Source organism: Equus przewalskii, chromosome 12 (genome assembly GCF_037783145.1).
Source record: "Equus przewalskii isolate Varuska chromosome 12, EquPr2, whole genome shotgun sequence".
Lineage (NCBI taxonomy): Eukaryota > Metazoa > Chordata > Mammalia > Perissodactyla > Equidae > Equus > Equus przewalskii.
Window position 1 is genome coordinate 2,042,149 of NC_091842.1, and position 20,572 is coordinate 2,062,720.

Below are 20,572 nucleotides of genomic sequence, written 5' to 3' on the forward strand. Positions count from 1 at the left end.
GGAGACAGGAAGGAAGCCGCGCGGTTGGAGGCCGGGTCGCATTGTCTCACCTGGGGCGAGGGCCAGCGTCTCCCCTCTGTCCTGCTCGGCCTAGGATGGCTCCTCAGCTCTGGGGGCAGCGGGGACACTGGGCCCTCCCCTCTCCTCTCCGGGCCCCACCCTGCTGCTGACTCCCTCCCCCACCCCAGCCTCAGTTTCCCCATCTGTAAAACCTCAGAGGGCAAGACGTCTGGTCCAGACCCGTGTACTGCTTGGAATTCCACGGCAGGTGACACTGTGACAAGTGCCAGCTGTCGCTCTAGGCTTCACCTGAGTTGGCTCGTTTGGGCTTCCCGATTCCCTGTGAGGCCCCGGGCGTCCCCAAGAGTGCAGGAACGTGCCCAAGGTCGCACAGAGGGCAGCCGGCTCCAGGGTCCAGGGCCTTGACCGCCGTGGCCTCCTGTCTGCACTGTCCCTGACCTGCCACTTGTCTATACATCACTCACGTGCAAGGGTCACACTCTCGTGCAGCCTCATCCTGAGCCACCACATTGCCAGCTTAATTAAGACAGGTGGATGGATAGATAGATGATACACAGACGATACATTGATACATGATAGACTGATAAATGATAGACGATCGATCCTGATGGGTAGATAGATGATAGAGAGGCAGATAGATAGATGACTGATAGATAAAAATAGATTGATAGATATGACAGATAGGTAGGTATATGACAGACAGAGAGAGATGAGAGATGATAGATGGGGAGTGAGGTGATGGATGAGTTGGGGTCTAAAACCAGGGCTGGGCGGACCCCCAGCTGTGCTCCCTCCCCCCACGTGGCCCCCAGGCCTTCCTCCCTTCCTCCCCCGCCCCCAGGAGGGGACCAGGACAGCAGCAGTCCCACTCCCAGGTGGGATGAGGAGCAACAGGAAAGACCTCTTCCCTCCCCCGGCCTGGCAGGAAGCAGGGCGAGGAGGGGGCTGCAGGACCTCCCAGCCGACCATCTTGGACTGGGCGAGATGCACTCCCGAGGGCCGAGCTGGAGGGGTGGGAGCCCTGTGGTCCCGGGTGAGGACCGGCTGGGGCCCTCTGGCCCAGGGAGGGGGGCTCCCCACAATCCTGTGTCCACCCCCGACCCCGCCTCATGGCCTCTCACAGCAGCCAAGCTCCTGCAGCCTGCTCAGACTTTATTGAAGCTGGAGCTGGAGTGGGGGGCCCAGAACCACAGACCCCTCCCCACAACTTCCCCAGGGTGGGCTCCACTGGACGTGGGGTGGCCAATGGCCGAGGCTCGCTCCTGGGATTTCGGACACAGCTCAGTAGCTCCCATCCCTGCAAGCATCGAGACGCCCGCCTCAGCACCAGCCCCACCCTGGGCACACACTGGGGTCAGGCGTGGACAGGGAACACTGCTCCCACTGGCTGGCGGAGGAGCCGGGCGGGAGGACCAAGCCAACAGCACCCCTCCCGGCCGATGGGGTCCCAGGGACAAGGATGCACAGTAAAGTCCTCGCTTTGGTGGGGGGCAGGGCCGGGCGGCACGGGCAGGGACATTACCCCCAGCTCAGGCTTCTCCTGGCCAGCTCCACCTGGGCCAGGCGGTGGTCACTCAGCACCTGCACCCGGGTGATGGCCGCCAGCGGCCTGTGGCGGTGCGCAAACTGCAGCACTTTGTGCTCCTGGGCGTGGACGTGGAAGTGCTCCGCGTCTGAGCTGACCTCCATCTGGGGACAGAGGCCAGTGATCCGCGGCCCTGCCGTGGAGCCGCAGCCTGGTCCTGCGTCGAGCCCCGGCCTGCTCTCTGAGGCCCAGAAGCACAGCTGGGGGCCCGAGGGTCCCCCCACCACGTGGACCACCCCCCACCATGCAGGCCCGCTGCAGACGGGAGCACCGAGCTCCCCTCTCCTAGGAGGCAGCCCAGGGTGGTGGGCATCCCGTCGCACCCACCCAGACCCATCAGGGAGACTTCTGCGCTGGCCCGGTGACCTGGACATCCAGCAAGCCCCTCCCTGATGGGTCCCAGGCAGGGACAGCAGTGCTGCTGGAAGCTGGAGACACAGGAGCCCAGCTACTACAGTATCCTTCCCACACAGCAGTGGGGCACCCCGATGCTTCCACAGGCACCCCAAGCCTGGCCTCCCTGCTGATGGGCCACACCCACCCCACCCCCACAGACCTCCCCGCTCCCCACAGGCATCCCCCCTCCATGGGCCTCCCCCTGCTCCCATCACCTGGGCCACACCCACCCCACCCCCACAGACCTCCCCGCTCCCCACAGGCATCCCCCCTCCATGGGCCTCCCCCTGCTCCCATCACCTGGGCCACACCCACCCCACCCCCACAGACCTCCCCGCTCCCCACAGGCATCCCCCCTCCATGGGCCTCCCCCTGCTCCCATCACCTCAAAGGGCTCCCCCAGCACCAGCGGGAAGACGCTGGACACCTCCTCGGGGCCCCAGCGGCCGCCCTGGAAGGCATTGCCCACCATGGTGGCGCTGGAGAACCGGGGTTTGATGTGGAAGACGATGTCCCCCTTCTCGGACAAGAAGTTGATCTCGAACCTGGGGAGGGGGCATCATGGGGGTCATGAGAGCTGCAGCCGGGGGTCATCACCCCCTGCCCCAGGCCAAGGAGCGGCCCCCTGGGGAGGGCGGGGTCCCTTACTTGTCCTCTCCGGAGTCCGAGTGTCCCTGGACCAGCAGGTTCCAGCCCGGGACCAGGCCCGCAGCACAGAAGGCTTCAAACTGCAGGCGAAAGAGGGGGACAGAAGCCACTGAGTCACGGCCTCCTACCCGTGTGGACCCCGCTTGTCCTGAGGCCCCACCAGCCTGCGGCCCCCGCCCCCCGTGTCTGCCCTTCGCCAGGTCCCCTCCCCACATGGCGGGACAGGGTGGCCGCTGCTGGCCCTGAGCCCTTGCCCGGGCGTGGGGAGGGGACAGCCCGGTGGGGACGGGCCCAGGCCGCACCCACCTGCAGCGCCATCCCGCCAGCTTCTGCTGCAGCTGAGCGGCCGAGCCGGGATATAGGCGGGCGTGCGGGGCGGTGGGGGGGGCCACCCTGGGATGGCATGACGATCCCTGTGCCCTCCCCACCCCGCCTCCTCCCTCCACCCTCAGCCCCCCTGCAGGTCCTCCATTCGAGCATCAGGAATGGGTGCCCCCGGCCAGCAGTCCCTGAGGGGTGGGTCTGGCTCTCCCACTTTGCCGCGCCCGCGGGACCCTCAGACCCCGGGAGCAGCTTGGCCCCGTTCTGGCAGGAGGGGCGCAGCCCTCGGCCCCATTTTGTCCTCCAGGGCCAGGGACCAGCCCTACCGTCTGGTCAGGCAAGCCGGGGGCGCGGAGGCAGCCCACCCACCTGCCCTGGCCTTCGGGGGTCCCGTCTGCCCCCCTGGGGCCTCTAGCCTGTGTCCCCAGCCCCACCCGGCCTCCCCTCACCACCGCGCTCCGGCCGCTGTGCAGGGATTAGGGGGCGCTGCGGTCAGCGCATTCCAGGGCTCAGGGCGGCCCGGGGGCCCTTCCCACCCCCAATGTCCCCACCCCAGCTGGTACCTCACCCCAGAGCGGGCCGGGCGGGGCCAGCGGGGGCGGGGGCTGGGGGGGCAGGTGGGGCGCACAGGTCTCCTGACTGGATGGTGAGGCGGCCCAGAGCAGGCAGGCCAGGCAGAGCGCCACGGCTGCCCTGCGCGGGGAGCACGCCATGAGTGTGCCATGAGCGTGAGGTGAGTGTGCACGTAAGAGTGCGGTGAGTGTGCAGTGAGCATGCATGTGAGCATTCAGTGGGCGTGGGTGAGCGTGCGGCGTGTGTGAGTGTGCGAGTGAGCGCACCATGAGTGTGCCGTGATCGTGAGGTGAGTGTGCACATGAGAGTGCGGTGAGTGTGCAGTGAGCGTTCAGTGGGCGTGGGTGAGGATGCATGAGTGCATTGTGAGTGTGCAAGTGAGTGTGCAGTGAGCATGCCGTGAGTGTGTGAGTGAGCGTGCCGTGAGTGTGCAATGAGCATGCTGTGAGTATGCACTGAGTGTGCATGTGAGTGTGCCGGAGTTGAGTGAGCGTGCTGTGAGTGTGCAATGAGCATGCTGTGAGTATGCACTGAGTGTGCATGTGAGTGTGCTGTGAGATGTGGTGAGTGTGGGACCATGTGGGTGTGTAAAGGCGAGCAAGTGTGTGTGGACACATGAGTCTGTGCATGTGAGAGGTGTGTGTGAGTGCCAGTGTGTGTGGCCCCTGGGTGCCCCGTGCTGTTTCCCTGCCAGTGTGTCTCCATGATGGCGACTTCTCTGGCCCCCAGGCCCCTAGACACCCCCCAGGCCCCGGGGGTGATGGGCCAGGACTGCCAGCCTCACGCCACCCCGTTGCTCCCTAGGGCCCCATTCCTCCCTCTGAGCCCCTGGTGGGTGCCCGCTGGCCTCTCCCTGTGTGCTGGTGACCAGTGTTGCCTGATCAGTTTGTGGGGGGGATGCCAAGGCCGAGAGGGGACGTGGAGATGGCCCTGACTGCCCACTGGTGGGCAGGGCAGTGCAGAGGCTGGGCCCCTGGGTGCTGTCCTCCCCTGCTGGCTCGGGGCAGGGCTGACGGGGCCTGCAGGGGGCAGTCCTGGGCAGTGGAGTTGCCGCACGACAAGCCTGTGCTGTCCCGGCTCAGACACCAGCCCGCCCTGCACATCCACGTTGCAACCCAGCCTGGCCGTCCGGGGGCCCGCAGGCTGCAGCCGCCTGGCACCTCCCTCCCCGAGAGAGGCAGAGAGGGCAGCCCCGCCGCCGTGGCCCAGCAGGAGGGTGAAGCCCAGTCCGGCCTCCCGCCTCCCTGTCCTGCCCCCTGTCCAGTGGGTGCCGGTGCTGGGCAGCCCTGGCGTCAGCTTCTGGGTGGGGACACGGAGCCTGGCCTCTGGCCAGTGCCCAGGGCCCAGTGCCGGGCAGAGCACGCAGTCAGGCGTCAGAGCACGCTTCCCACTGACTGGGCGACCTCAAGCTGGTGACCCCTGGGCCTCCATTCTCCCAGCTGCACGCTGGACTCAGCAGCCCTGCTCTACTCTGTGACCTCTGCCCCTGGTGCCCGTCCCTGGGGGGTGAGGGGAGGACGGCCCAGGCGGCCGCAGCCCTGGCTGGACACAGGAACCTGGGCTGTTGTTTCCTCACTGTGGGGTCTGCAGGAGTCACTGGGAGGGGCCGCCAGATTCGGCTGCCTAGAGCCCCTGCTGGGCGTCGGGGGCCAGTGGGTGGGCTGAGCCCCACACTCGCTGGACGGGCGCCCCATCTGCTGCCTAGGGCGAGGAGGCCGGAGGGACCCCGAGTCGGGCAGCGGGACCTTGCCGAGCCTCAGCCTCCCGTCTGGGCAGTGGGGTGGTTGCAGAGAGCTGGGAGGCCTTGTGGGGCAGGGAGGGGCGTGAGCCTGGCCCATCCATGGCGGCCTGGGGGTCTTAGGAGGCCCAGCCAGGACAGAGCGGACTCTGGGCCTCTGCCTACAAGGTGACACTTGTCGCTGGCAGCAATGCACGCCCGACAGGGCCTGCGGCTTTGGAAACTCACCCATGAGGGCGGGAGCCTGGAGCCGCCAAAGCGCTCAGCCACTAGGGCGGCCAAGGAGGCCAATCCGGGCTAGGGGATGGAGGGGGACACGGGGCCCCATGTGGCCGGCCAGCCAGCCCCGCGGGCCCACCCAACGTCATGGAGGCCAGGTGGGACCCCAGCCGAGCCTCAGGGGCGGGTGGCGCCGTGGGCTGTGCCCCACCCTGCATTGCCGGCCAGCCAGGCGGGGAGCGCACAGACCTGCCGCCGGCCCGCCCTTGTCCCTCCCGGATGTGCGGGTTCGCCCCCGGCTGTTGACTCTCTCGGCTCCCAGAGAGGCGGTGGGTCTCCACCCAGCTCGGCCCGAGGAGCTGCAGCAGGAGGGCCGCCTGGCTCCAAGGCCCAGCCTCAGCCCAGGGGGCCTCCGTCACCAGGCGGTGCCCAGCCTGGGGCTGGCGCTCAGAGATGCCCGGGAGGTAAATCCCGCCTCGTGGCACAGGACTAACCCTGTCCCCCAAGTGCTCCCTCTGTGCCAGGTGCTCAGCTGAGCTCTCCTCGTGCGTCATCACACGTACTGCGCCCGACAACACCGGGAGGGCGGAACTGTGATCACTGGTTAACAGAGAAGAATGGAAGGGCACAGAGAAGTCAAGTGACTTGCCCAAAGTCACACAGCTGTGGAGTAACAAAGCCAAGATTTAAACCCAGCAGTCTGTCCCCAGACATGGAGCCCCTCACCAGGCCCAGGAGAAGGGGTTATCACAGTTGGCTTCCTAGAGGAGGAGGCACCTAAAGCAGGTCTAGAAGAATGAGTAGGAGTTTGAAGGTGGCAGGGAAGGGTGCCTTCAGGTCGCTGGAACAGCAAGAACAAGGTGGCTGAGCTCAGCACCAGGAGGCAGGACCGTGCTGGAGGCAGGGCCCGGCCGCCAGGGCGTCCACGTCAGGCAGGCTCTGACGCACCTTGGTGGCTCCAGGGGCATTGGGCACAAGTCCCCTGGGACAATTTGACGAGGGTTGCCCCATCTTTTTGGGAGGCCAGCCCAGCTTTCATGGGCTTCCTGGAGCCAGGTGTCATTGCGCCCACTTGAGTGATGAGGAAACTGAGGCTCAGACGGAAGAAATCTTCCCCAGAGCCCATGATGAGGGGCAGCCGTATCAGGATGGGAGCACAGCCTCTGGACTCCCAGTCCAGTGCTCTTTCCAGCCCCCGACCCCAGCGCGAGCACCCAGCCTGGCCCACCAGTGGGCAATTCCGGGTGCCGGGCCCTGGCTGTCAGGGGTCTTAGGCTGGGCCAGGCAGCCCTCAGAGACCCCCCCACCCCAGCATCCCAAACCCTCCTGGGACCCCCCCCAAACCCGCTCCCCACCCACATCTGGAACCGCCTGCTGAGGGTGAGGTCAGCTCGGAAATTCTCAGCCCCCACTCGGCAAGAAGGACGCACGGCCTCGGGCCAGCTCTCCCCCGCCGGGGCGCTTGGTGGCCTTGGCACACAGCCGCTCGCTCCTCTCCCCGCCGCTGGGGCCGTGGCTGGGCGTGCCGCTGGGTCAGCAGGCAGAGAGAGGGCGGTTTGAAAGCACCATGCCACCATCGCATAGGTGGGGAACCTGAGGCCCAGGAGGCAAGGGGCTTGCTGGGGACCAGCACGGGCAGAGCAGGGGGCGCGGAGCTCCGAGGAGAGGATGCAGTGTCCCCCACGCCCTCACGCTTCCCTCCCCTGTCCCCTCCACGTCCTCTAACAGCTGCCCCGGTCACCACCCGCCCATTAGAGCCCCACGCTCTCAGAGCTCACTTCAGTCTCCCCTAACGCCTCAGTGGGTCCCTCCCTCTGGACCGAGGTCATGTTCAATCCGAGCCATTCACTGAGGCCCTACTGCGTGCCAGGAGCTGCTGCCTCGGACCCTCAGGGCCCCCACCCGCACAGCTCCTGGCACACAGTAGGTACTCAAGAAAATGCAATGACCCTGCCACTCGGGGCAGACGGAGGCCCCAGGCTCGGGGAAGGGAGATGTGGAGCGAGCCAGGGAGCGTCCCTTGGCCGTAACCGCTGTCGCTGACCGGCTGAGCCCCGACTGCCCACTCAGTGCTGTGCAGGGGCCCTGTCGCTCCCTCCTGGGCCAGGCCAGGTACCATCCCCACGGCGCCCATGGCGGAAGGCAACCGGCTCCCACGCACTCACTCAGCAAATATCCTGCCTACTATGTGGCAGGCCCTGAGCTGTGGTTCACAAGACAGACGGACAGACAGACAGACACAGTCCCAGCCCTCACGGAGCTCCCGGTGTCTGGAGGGGATGGGGGCAGACATTAAATGACAAATTCAGCATCACATCACTGAATTATCAATGCGATAAAAGCTCTGAAGAGAAGATGTGGGGCGTGACAATCGTGGACAGGAGGCACTGGCCTGATACTTCCTGGAGGAGGTGACATTTGAGCCGAGCCCAGAAGAGGAGGGGCTAACCAGAAGAAGGGGTAGGGGAGGAGTGTTGACAGCAACTGGAACAGCATGTGCAAAGGCCCTGGGGAGGGAAGAGCTGTGGATGTGCAAAGGGCCGGGATGGGGATGGAAGACATCTCTCCCCCTACCTCTGCTGCCTGCCTGGGCCCAGCCCTGCCGGGCCTCCCCTGCCAGGCACCCCTCCCCTCCCTAACTGGGCCTGGCATTGTTCCTGGCCCAGCCGCCCACTCCATGCCCGGCCATTGTCTGGGTCTCATGCTTCCCGCCCTGGAGTCTCTTATCGCCCAGAGAATCTGCTCACTTGGGGGCATTTGGGGGCCGATAAGCTTTTACTGGAGTCGTTGCCACACAGCAGCTGCCAGTTCTGATGCCGCCCCTCTCGCTGGCACGGGCCGAAGGACACTGACGTCGGCCCGGCCCGCCTCCTGCGGGGACCCCGCCGGTTCGCCTCCTGGGGCTGCCCTCCTGCCCCACGCCTTTCCCTCCGGGCCCCGCAAACCACAGCAGCCCCACCTGCCTCGGACGGGCCGAGAGCCCTGCCCCTCTCTGGGCCTCAGTTTCTCCCTCTGAGGTTGCCAAGTGGGACAGTGTGCAGCGCCCCTGTGCTCAGCCGGGGACGGAAGCAAGGCTGGCCTTGGCCCAAAGGAGGGACGCGAAGGTGGGGCCGCGGGCGGTCCAGGCCGCTGAGACGCCACGCCAGGCGGCTGAGGCCGGTGCTTCTCCGTCCCCCGGCCTGGGAGCCTGGGGCAGCCGATGGAGCCCGGCCCAGACAGGGGCTCCCCCGGAGGGAGGGCAGGGCCCACGTCAGGCCAGGCCTCAGCCCCCAGTTCTCACGACCCTGCCGGGCTGGGGGGGGCACTATCACCCCGGTGGACTTCACCTCCCATTTTACAGACGCGGCAACTGAGGCTCAAAGGGGAGATGCAGCTGGCCCAGGTTCACGGGGCCACTGGCCGGCGGGGCTGGCAGCCCTCTCCGCTCCCCTGTAGAGGTGGGCCCGGGATTTGGGGACAGGACAGAACCTCCCCCAGATCCCCACCAGCTCCGTTCTCCCAGCTGCCACAGCTGCGCTCCCCGGCTCAGCGCTGTTAACAAGGGCCCCTCTCTTTGCAGTCGTCACGGAGCATTCACGTCTGTCCCCGGCCCTGCCCGGCGAGGGCTTCTGTTCCCACCTTACTGATGGAGACACTGAGGCCGCCGTGGGCAGGGCCCATGTTTCCCCCGTGAGTCGCTGCTGCGGGAGCCGGGTTCAAAGGATGTGCCCAAGAGACTCCAAACGCCCTTGGTGGTGCCACTTTGGGGGGCCCAGGCTGAGGGAGAGGGCTCCCTGGGCAGGGCGGGCTGGGACCTGGCAGAGGCTGACCCCAAACCAGCAGCGACTAAACCCGTGATGGCAGCCATCTTTGAGGAAGCACAACTCACCTGGACAGGCCGACCAGAAAGGCCGTGTCAGGGTCCTGGGGCCACCGGCCAGGCGCAGGAGCCGGCGGGAGGCCTGTGTGGCGGGGTGGGGGCTGGGGGCCAGCTGGGCTGAGCAGCGCGGGGCAGGACGGAGCGGCCGGCTGACATCTGGCCTGGAGAGGGGACCGTGATGATTTCTCCAGACGGGCACGGGGCTCCGGCCGCCTCCAGGGACGCGGGCTGTGCAGGTTCACAAACAGTCTCAGCGGCGGCCTGGAGCTGAGGAAGGAAGAGCCGGGAATCCAATTAGACGAGAAAGTGGCTGGGGGATCCCGGAGCCGCCCTGAAGCTGGCCTGAGATGCTGGAGCCCAAGGACCCCGGGAGCCCCCACCCCCAGCGCCCGGCCAGAGTCAGGGACGGCCAGAGGGGACGCAGGACACCAGCCGTGGGTTGAGTGGACCTCTGCGCGCTGCTCTGTGACCTGGGGCCGTGACCCCCGCCCCCAGATGGAGGTGAGGCAGGGGAGGGGGAGAAAGACCCCCGCAGCCTTCCGTTCCTCGTTCCCAAACATGGACAGAGCTCCCGCTGCGTGGCGTCGCGAGGAGCAGGACCGAGCACGGGCTGAAGTGCGAGATGAGCGATAGCCCGAGAAACACCTGGAGGGTTCCAGATGGCGGCTCGTGCCAGGAAAAAGTCAAAGCACAGTAGCATAGAGCTGCGCAGTCCCGGTCAGTGGCCACTGACCGCGCACGTGACACGGACCACCTGCAATGTCCGAATCGAGACGGGAGTATAAAAAAAGCACCAGATTTAGAAGGCTTACTGCGAAAAAAAAAATAATAATAACCCATTCATAGTTTTTATCTTGATTACATGTTAAAATGATAATCTTTTGGATATATTGGGTTAAATAAAATGTTATTAAAATTAATTCCACCTGTTTGAAACATCTTTTTTTAACGTGGCCACCAGGAACATTACCATTGCCTCTGCGCTGTGTTCTATCTCTGCGGGCCAGCGCGGGCGGGAAGGGACGGGGCGGTATTTCATCAGGAACAGGGATGGGGGCCCTCAGGGACGTGACTGCTGCCATGAGATCTCAGGTGGAGAAAGACCTGGCCCAGGAGACCCGAGAAGAACGACTGAGGCAGAGGGCACTGTACGTGCAAAGGTCCTGAGGTAGGAGCAGCAAGGGAGCTGGGTGGCTGGAGGGTGGGAGTGGAGGGGGGTGGTGTGATGTGAGGTCGTGGAGGTGAGCTGAGGCCACACCCATGAGTGGCACGGGCTGGCACTGGGCCACGTGAGGAGGCTCCAGGTCCCCCTAAGGGCTGGGGACATTAGTGTGGGGAACAAGCTGGTCTCGGGCGCCTCTGGCCCAGCATGGCCATGGATCCCCCAGCCCTTCCCCCACCTCGGACTCGGGCGGTCATCACTTTGTGCCGTGTCCCCACACCACGCTCCCCGCGGCCCCGTGGGGCCAGCCGCCGCATGTCCCCGCCCGCCGGAGCTGATCCCCCGCTGGCTTCGACCACTCCGCCAAGACCTTCGGGAAAGGCTCAGGGGAGCCGCCAGCTCCCAAAATAACCTCGCACAGTTCCAGGACATCTGCGAAGGGGCGGGCGCCGGAACCCGGAGCTGTGAGCGCACTGGGCCCCGCAGGGGGGCTGGGAACGGGACGCGGGGGGACACAGGGAGTCGGGAGGGGCACGGGAAGGAGACGGCCTGGAAAGACCAGGAGGTGGACAGAGACCCTAGAGGCCACAGAGAAACAGAGTCAGGGAAAGGGGCAGAGAGAGAGGGTCAGGCGAATGCCCTCCCCAGACTGGGGGTCCCCGGCCCCTTTGGAAGGGACCCTCTTCTCCAGACACCCCCGGCCAGGTGGGCCTCCAGAGTAGGGAGGGGCCTGCACCCCTGAGTTGGGGTCTGACCGGTGGCCGGATGAACGGAAGTCTTGGTTGGATGGACGGCCAGCGCCAGGGCTGCGGCCCCCACGGCACCAGGGGCCCCGTCTGACCAGGCCGGGCCCCACAGGGCCTCAGAGGGTCCGAAGGACTTGTCTCCTAGCCTCCCTGTTTTTCCAGAGGGGAAAGTGAGGCTCAGAGAGGCCAAGTGACTTGTCTGAGGACCACAGCACAAGAGTGGCAAGTGAGGACATGGCTGGCCGGGCACGTTTCCCTCTGCGTCCTTCACACACTTGGTCACCACTCCCTCCCCGCCGGCCAGCAGGCTCTGACACAACGTTCCTCCCCCTGCCCTGGGGACCCAGGGCGTTGGGAACTGTCCTCTGAGCTGCGTGGCCAGCACTGGCCGAGCCTGTGGAATTTCCCCAGCCTGAGGAGCAGCAGGGCAGGGGAGAGCCACGGTGGGCTGGCACCTAAAGGGCCGGGGTGAGGAAACTGAGGCAGAGAGGGGCTGCCTGGGGGACCTGGCCCTCCCCGCCCCAGGGCCCAGCCTGGGATTCTGGGAGGTGGGGACTGAAGGGTGGTCTTTGAGATTAAAGGGTCTTTAATGCAAGATCCTCATCTGGTCCACATGATCCATCCATTCATCCATCATTCATTCATTCAACAAACACTACCTGCTCACTATGTGCTGGGAGGCCACAATGGACGAGGTGAATGATGCGGGGAGCAGAGGCCGTGGGGAGGCGGGCAGCCATGTGCAGGGTCAGGGTCAGGCCTGGCTCTGCGGGGTCTGGGTGTCCCCAGCCCACGTCTCACAGTGAGGGGGAGAGGCGTTTCCCTCTGAAAACATCCGGCTGTGAAACGACCCCTGGCCGTGGCCCCACCCCCGCCACGCCGCCTTCCAGGCTCTGATTCGTGACGTGGGAATTTTGCAACGTGGAAAGAAAATAAAAGTGGAGAAAAACCACTTTTGCGTCTAACTCCAGTGGTGACCAGGGTCTTGTGTGGGCCGGGGAGGCGGGAGTGAGGGCCAAGTTCCAGGAGGGGTGAGCACCCACGAGGTGGCCAGGGAGCAGCGGAACATGGGAGGGGCTGGTGGACCGAGGTGGGCGCCCACCTGACTGGAGGGTGCCTGGCCCTCGGGCCACAGCGAGGTGTCCTGCAGGAGGGCACCTTCGGAGGACCAGAGAGGGCCGGGTTGAGAGGCGAGGCTGGGAGTGCCTGGCCGTGAGACAGCCAGGCCGAGGGTTTCCAGGGGCAGCCGATCGCCCCAGTGAAAGGGTGCAACAGGTCCCAGAGACAGACGGGGGCCCGGGGGAGGCGGAGAGAAAGCCTGAGTGGGCGAGGAGGAAGTGAAGACCATCTCCCCGCCTAGCGCCCCCATCCCCGCTCCAGACGGGGGCTCAGGGCCCAGGGCCGGCCGGCTCACCCCGGCCAGCAGGGTCACCAGGCCCCGCCCGCCCCGCCCCTACTCTGACTGCAGCTCCCACTTCCCCAGGCTGGGACGGGACACGAGATGCTTTCAAAAACATTTCCTTTGCAAAATAATCCTTCGAAATGTGTTTTTGGAAATGGACTCCTGATCTGAACAGGAAGAAGTTAATTACGGTCCCTCCCCAGAGGGGCGCGGGGGAGGAAGCCTGGTGGTCAGAAACATGAGCGAGGGCCAGGACGGCCAGCTCGGACACCCCACCCACGCCCGGCCTCAGCCTCCCTCGGCATGACACCCCCCCAGGCCCTCCCATCCCCCCACACTCCCCCCCACCTCATTCCCTGTCGTTGGCCCCCAAAGCAGAGCCCAAGGCCCCTCAGTCCATAGATGGGGCGACTGAGACCCAGGGAAGACCAGGGACCTGGCCAAGGTCACAGTTCGGGGCAGATCACCCCCTCTGCCTGCTGCCATGTGTTGTCCACGTGAGAGTATGTGCATGTCTGTGTGCATGCATGTGCATGCAGGTGCCACATGGGGGTGGGCCGAGGAAGGCACGTGGGGTCTGCAGTGTCAGCTCAGCTGGAGGTGGGCCTCTGCCTCACCCCACCAGGCCACCCTTGCCGGGGGGCAGAGGTGCTGGCCACCAGGACCACAGGAGGAAGGGGATGGGGCCCCCCTCTGTGCTTCTGCCCTTAAACCCCAACCACCCTCCAAACAAGGGCCATCTGGGTTCCACGTGGACCTGGACCAGGGCCCGTGATAGACTGTCTTCTGGGTGTTTCTATGTCCATCTTAGTAAGCTCTGATGTTCATGTCCTAGGTCCTATCTTACAGGTGCTGGGGCTTGTGGTTATATTGGAGGTTGGGGGCATCTAGACTCTGACCTTTGCTTAGCCATTCAGCCAGGGGTCTTCCACTCAGCCTGCGGAACCAGGGTTCATCTAAGTGCAAATCTAAGGAATAAGCCCAATGAGCCATCCTTCCATCCTTTTGACCATCCACCCACCCACCCACCCTCCAATTTATCCATCTACACATTCATTCATCCACACATCTATCCTTCTGGCCATCCACCCACCTATCTACCCACCCGTCCACCCACCTGTCCATCCATCCATATTTCTATCCTTATGACCATCCGTCCACCCACCAACCCAATGTCCTTCTGTCCATCTGTATTAGTTTCCTACTGCTCTTGTAATAAATTACTACAAGCTTAGTGGCTTAGAACAACACAAATTTGTCATCTTACAGTTCTGGGATCAGAGATGGGTCTTACGGGCTAAAATCAAGGTGAGCAGGGCTGCACTGCTTCTGGGGTTTCTAGGGGAGAACGTGTTTCCTTGCCCTTTCCAGCTTCTAGAAGCCGCCTGCCTTCCTTGGCTGGTGGCCCCAGACTCCATCTTCAGAGCCAGAAATGATCTCATTCCTCCTCTGCTTCGGTCATCACATCTCCTTCTTTGCTTACAAGGACCCGGTGATGGTGCTGGGCCCACCCAGATGACCCAGGATAATGTCTCCATCTCAAGATTCTTCGCTTAATCCCATCTTCCAAGTCCCTTTTGCCACATACGGTAGCATGTTCTCAGGTTCCAGGATTTAGAACGTGGACACATGAGGGTACTATTCTGCCTGCCGTACCATCCTTCTGCGATCTGTCCATCTGCTCGTTCATCCTTTCATTTGTCCGACCATCTATCCACCTACGCGTTTTCTGTCCATCTGTCCAGTCAGCCAGGCAGGCATTTATCCATCTGTCTTTCCATCCTTCTTTCCATCTTCCTATCTTTCCTTTTGTCTATCCACCCACCCACTCATCCATTTATCTGATCACTCATCCGCCATCCATCTCTCCATCCATCAGTCCCAACTTCCATCTTTCCTTTCCATCACCCATCCATCCGTCCACTCAGATGCCCTTCTGTCCATCTGTCTGTCCACGTGGGACAGCATGCTAAGGAGGGGGTGGATCAGAGAGCCACAGAGGATGTGGTGGGGGCACAGGGTGGAGGCCCAACCCCTCCCGGACCCTGCCTGGCTCACTTTTCCTCTTCCTCCCAGCTCCTTCCTGGAACCATCAGTTGTCAGCACACCTCCCCATAGACAGATGGCTTCCTGTCTCACACCCACCTGCCAAGACAGGGGATCTCCAAGGACAGAGGCCATAGCTGCCCCTCCCTGCCTCTGGCCCAGGCCCCCCCTCCTTCAGGCAGAGCCCCGGCAGCCGCAGAGCGGACCCGCTGCCCGAATGGACGCACAGAGGCAGGACTGAGCAAGCTCTCCCGGGCCCCACGGCTCCCTGTCACCCCTCCTAGCTTAGTGCAGGGCCGAGCCCCCAGCTCCGGGAGAGGCTGTGGGAAAGGCCCCTTGCAGCCCGTTTGCTGGCTTCGGGGCGTCTCGAGGGGGAGTGTCGGTCACCCCAGGGCTCGAGGAGAGGACCCTGGACCAAGCCCAGCATGATTCGATGGGGAAAAAATGCCCCCATGAGGAGTACTGCGTCTCGACTGCCAAGACGGCCTGCTTATCACGGTCTCATCCTCCTTATCTCCCCGCCAGCCGGGCCAGGGGGGTCTCGACTCTCTGCCCCCTCGGCAGGGCCCCAACCACACGGGGGACCCTGTTCACGCCCACTCCCCTTCCGCTGAATCTCACTATCTCTGTCTCTCACTGTCTCTGTCTCTTCATCTCTCACTCCCTCCCTCTCCAACCACATTCTCCCTCCCAGGGCCTCACTCTGCCACGGAGCCCCTGCCCTGTGATCCAAAAGCCCAGGCCTCTGCCCTCGTGCCCACCCCCAAAACACACCCCCGCCTGAGGGACCTCCTACCCGGGAAGGCCTCATGGTGGCCATCGGGAGTGACCTCGGCCCAGGCAGCCACTCCCACGCGTGCCCCCCAGGACCTGCATTCGCCCGTCTGCCTGCCTGAGTGCTCAGGTGTGGCCAGTCTGGGGTCCTGGACCAGGACACTGTGTGGTCAGGGCCTGGGACCCCCATTGCCTGGGGTCTGTAGCTGGCCTCAGGAAGGAGTGCTGAGTGACAGGTGGGCAGGCGGGTGGATGGGTCACTGGCTGCGTGAGTAGTGGGCTGGGTTGAGACAAAACGGATGCTGGCAGACATCTCATGCTCCTTGGTCCCAGCAGGGCAGTGATGTCATCTGTGCCCAAAGCCCACCCCACATCCCCCGGCCAGCTCCGTGCCCCCACAAGCTCCCACTTGATCCCTACCCCGCGCGTGGCCTGAGAGGCTGCTGCAGGGCCCTGGCACGTGCCATGGGAGAGGCCGGAATGGGTGTGTCTGCCTCATGGGCTGGGGCCCCTGATGGGGGCAGGAAGGGAGGTGGCGTGCCGGCGGGCATCCCAGAGGTCAGCGGGAGGCAGGCTGGGCTGGGCCGACAACAGCTCGAGACTCTGGGTCCCCCCCTGCCTGCAGGGGCGTCTCTTGGGGGCCAGGACACCCTCCACCCCATGTCTGGGACTCAGCTAGGTGTGCGCCGGTCACCTCCCCAGGGAGTCCTGCTGCAGGGGAACCCCGCAAGTTACAGACCCGGGGGAGGAGTCGGGCTGTGGGAAATACCCCCAGTGCAGGATCTGAACCCCAACTCTGGGTCCCCGTCTGTGTGACCCTGGGCCACACAGGGAAAGTCCAGGGCCTCGGCATCTGAATCTGTAGCTTGGGCCCAGCGGCCGCTCTCCCCTCAAGACGGCCCGGTCTTTCATTCCCGTCCCCACGCACAGGCGCCCGGACAGCACTGGGCCCCGACAGAAGGGCCCCCTGCACACGCTGATGAAGCGAGAGAGCTCCAGCCCCTGGATGGCGCCGGGCCTGAAGTCCCTCATTGCCATCTCTGCTCCCCCATGGCGGGCACTGGCTCCTGAGAACCCTCAACAGGGGCCCCAAGCCCAGAACCCCGAGGAGGGCTGGGGGCAGGTGTCTAATGGGGAAGGGGAGTGCAGGGCTGTCCTGTGTCCCAGGGGAGCAGGAGGCCCCCTCATCTTACACCCCACTGCACCTGGGAGGCTGATGGGGCTCCGGGGCCAGCGCATAGAAGGGCGGGGTTGCTCTCCTCTGCGTCCACCTCTGGGACTTTCTCGAGGGGGGTGCCGTGGACGGGGCTGGGGTCCAGAAAAAGAGAAAGGCTGGTGGGCGAGGATGGGCGTCTGGCGGGGGGGGTCACAGGCCCCCTCCTCTCTCCCGAGGCTGCTCCCTCTCAGCCCCCTGCCCGTCATGCACGCACATGCCCGGGCACACTTGTGCGTGTCCCCGGCTGCAGAGCTTGCACTCTAAGTACGGGTGCTGCGCTGGGAGGGGCACACTGGGGGTAAACTCTGGGGCAGTGGGCCCCCCACCCACTCCTTTCTCCACCGAGCACCAGCCCCCCGCTGCCCCACTGGTGCCCAGTGATGTGCGTGGGGCTGCCTGAGCCTCAGCCTTTGCATCTGGGCAGTGGGTACCATCCTTAATCCCCAAGGGCGCCCCCACATCAGCTGTCAGGGAGTCTGGTGTATGCGCGGATGCCCCCCACCCCAATCCCAGTTCTCTTCGTGGCAGGGGGCAAAATGGAGGCCAGAGGGCCACGCCAGCCGCCCTGGGGGCTCAAGGTCGGCAAGCAGGACCGGAGCACAGGGCGGGACCCCCCCTCATCCACTCAGGCTCTGCCCAGGGTGGGGGCTGCGTCCTGTCTGTCGGTCCATTGTTCCCAAGCCACCAGGGCCGGACCGCTCCGCCCCACTGCAGAGAGGAGGAGCTGGGGGGAGGGAGACGTGGGAGCAGGGGTGGGGAGGGGAGGGCCCGACCTGTTAACAAGCTTCTTCCCAGCCCCCACCCGCCGTTACTCCCCAGGCCCTTCCCAGGCGGAAAATTCAATTAGTTTCGAGCAACTGCTTTGCTGAAGAGCCAGAGAGAGGGGCCGGGGAGAAAGGGGACCCGCCCTGCAGGCCCCGGCTGCTGTGCGCTGGGGGCTGGGGGTTGGGGCAGGGCGGACGCCTGCTCACGGCTGCGTTTCTGCTCAGCCCGGCCCTGTGTGCTCTAAACGTGCATCTTTGCGTGTGACTGTGTTCCTGGGTCCCGTGTGCCCACGTGTGTTCCCTGCACAAACATGGCCCTCACAGCCCTCAGCATCCCCCGTGTGCACCCCCACCTCAGCCGTAACTGTAAGCCCCCACCCTGAGTCGCTCCAGGCTCTGGTTCTCGTGGATGGGTGCCAGGTTGTTGGGTGGTGAACACAGAACGGTAAGACTCCCCCCTGCCAACAGCATCATGCCACCTCCCTCTCACAGAGTGGGGTGTGGTCCCTCAGCTCCCAGACTAGCTGCTCCCCTGCCCTGGTTCCCCACTGGCCTCTTGTCCAATCCTCAAACACTCCAGCCTTCTGGCCACAGGACCTTTGCACACACCATCCCCCCATGCCTGGCAAGCTTCCCCTTTGAGAACATTGTCCCAGGGTGGATCAGTCCTTCCTTTCCCTCTCCCCTTATCCCTGGGCATCACAGTAAGCAGCCAAAAATCTCTCTCTGCGAGGGAGTCGGGGCAGTGCTCTCTGGATCACTGTCTGTCCCTGTGCCCAGCATGGGGCCTAGCACACAGCAGATGCTCAGTAAATGTTGGTTGAGTGAATGAAGTGCCAGGCCCACAGAGAAGTTTAGAAAACAAGAACGAGTCTTGCAGCCGACACACCCTTCTCTGCCTGGTAAACTCCTATGCACTCTGCAGTGGCCTGGCTTCCAGGACCCCCTCCTCCAGGATGTCCAGACTGCTCTGAGGACCAACAAGAAGGAGCCTTGCAATGTGGACCTCAGCCCGGGGCATCTGCACTTTCCTCTGGGACCCACTCTCCCAAGTCTCTGGCCCACAGTCTCTGTTGCCCAACTCCCTCCTTCCCGCTGTGGTCACACCCAGGGCCCGTGGGAGAGGGTCCGATCTGTCTGCCTCCTCACAGAAGGGCTCCATGCCACCTGGTGCGCAGGAAGGGGGCGGGGGCGCCCATCTGACGCAGACCCTCGTCCTGTTCCCCCCCGTGGCTCTCCCCCACCCCTCCCAGTGCCTGGGCCTCCCTGAGCCCCGTGTGGGGAGTGCAGGGTGCCCCCTGAGGCAGGGCACAGTGGGTGTTAGGACACAGAGCTGCAGGGGGACAAGGGCGGACGAGCTCACAGACCCACAGGGAGACCAGGTGAGGGCAGTGTGGGCTGCCTCTCTGAGCGCTTCTTTATTGGGGTCCCCAGACACTGCCAGGGAGGGGCGCTGCCTTCCGGGCCCCTGTGGGAAGGTACGGGGTACAGAGGGGTTCCCAGACCCTGCTAGGAGGGAAAGGGGTTTGGGAAGCCCAGATGTGGGGAGGGGCTGCGGGCAGAGGAATGTGGGTGGCCCCTCCTCTCTCCCCCTAAGGAAGGACAGAAGCAGATGGCAGCTGGGGAGCTGGGGACAAGGGGGAGGCCCAGCCAGCCCGCCCCGAGGCTCCGATGGGCGCCTATGGTCCCGCCCCGGGAGCTGTGGGGGACACGGCCTTCTCAAGTTCCCGGCCCCTCACCCTCTGCCAGCTGTGTGCAGCTGGGGCCTCGCCCTGAGGAAACCCAACACCGGTGGCAAGGGGACCGAGCGGCACCAGCCGGTGTCCTGACCAGGGCTGGGGCCCTTTGTGTCCAGGGGTACCACTCTTTGGTAAAAAGATACCATGTGTGATGGCCGAGCCCGGGGGCTGGTGGGTGACATCCTCCGGCAGAAGGTTGGTGGGCAGTGTTGAGGCTTGGGGTCCCTGTGCCCAGCAGGAACAAGCAGTCACCCAGGCCCCACCGCCACCCTGAGCCTCAGTTTCCCCGAGGAGCACCTTCCTCTGCCCAAGCTCTGGCAGCTCCTTTCTCCCACAGGAGACTCGCCACCTCCCAAAGGGGTCAGGACTGAGCCCACAACTCTGCTCCCTTTTAGGATGAAGCACGAGGCTCGGAGGCCTGGGCCACCTGCCTGTCGGGCCTCAGTGTCCTCCCACCCCCTCCCCGGGGCTCTCCGTGGCTTCCAGCGCCCAGCCCACCACCGCGCCCTCTGCAGATGGGGAGACTGAGGCCCAGCCTAGGGTGCCAGCCCCCCTGAACCGCCCCTGCCCTGGGAGGAGGCCAGGTGGGGAGGGGCCACCAGCTGGCTGTCAGCCCATGTCAACAGGGGCTCACACACCTGCCCGCCTCCCCCCGCTCCCTGGGCCTGCCCCGGCATTTCTGCACCTCTGGGCTGGCGAGGGGCTTTCCCACTCCTCCAGAGTCCCGGCCCCCACCCTACCGGGACGACGTGGCCTCCAGCCACGGCGCGCACCTGCCGGTCTCCCCAGACCCCCAGTGGGTGCCTGGCCGGTGACTCTCAACCCACCTCCGCCCAGCGGGCCCCTCTCGGGCTGCCTCTGTGAGGGTCCCACAGGCTCTCTGGGCTGCCGCTGGCCCGGCTGGATTTCCATGTCAATGGGTCGGGCCGCACCCGCCCGGGAAGCTGGTTAACAAGCCCGGCCTGGGGCGGCCGCCCCGCCGCGGTGTTAACACAGCGCCATTCTCCGCTGCTGCGTGGCCCTGCGGTTGCCATGGCGCCCTGCGTGGCCTTCGGGGCCACGGCTAATCCTTTCTCCCGGCCTTTCATCCCGGCCGTCCCACCCCCCGGCTGGCTGGTCGCTGGGGTCTCGGCCATGCCCAACAAGGCTGGTTTCTCTACTGGGGTCAGAGGAGGCCGTCAATCCAGCCCCGGGGCCCCCAGCCCCTTGGCCCCGGCCCTTTGTCCCTGGCATTGGCCCCACCTTCCTCTTCTGGGAACACCGGTGGCGGGAAGGGAGCCTTTGCCAAGTGGTGAGCTCCTGTCCTTGGAGTGGAGGGTCCCCGGGCCCATCCTCAGTCCTGTCCTCTGCTCGTCTGTCCACC

At 64.9% G+C, this 20,572-nt stretch overlaps 1 protein-coding gene across 2 annotated transcripts; it reads right to left on the reverse strand.

Annotated features, from left to right (window-relative positions):
* Positions 1-1,154: 1,154 nt before the first annotated feature.
* On the reverse strand, positions 1,155-20,216 carry GRIFIN (galectin-related inter-fiber protein). Of its 2 annotated transcripts, XM_070566151.1 has the most exons (6): positions 20,037-20,216; positions 9,370-9,627; positions 2,651-2,730; positions 2,388-2,547; positions 1,544-1,710; positions 1,162-1,318 (listed from the first exon to the last, which is right to left on the reverse strand). In XM_070566151.1, the coding sequence occupies exons 4-6, from the start codon at positions 2,472-2,474 to the stop codon at positions 1,303-1,305; spliced, it is 270 nt and encodes an 89-aa protein (XP_070422252.1). In that variant the 5' UTR covers positions 2,475-2,547; positions 2,651-2,730; positions 9,370-9,627; positions 20,037-20,216; the 3' UTR covers positions 1,162-1,302. The 2 variants fall into 2 exon arrangements, with proteins under 2 accessions (XP_070422253.1, XP_070422252.1); XM_070566152.1 differs by lacking the exons at positions 9,370-9,627; positions 20,037-20,216 and adding an exon at positions 5,751-6,067 and having other exon boundaries at positions 1,155-1,318.
* Positions 20,217-20,572: the final 356 nt, after the last annotated feature.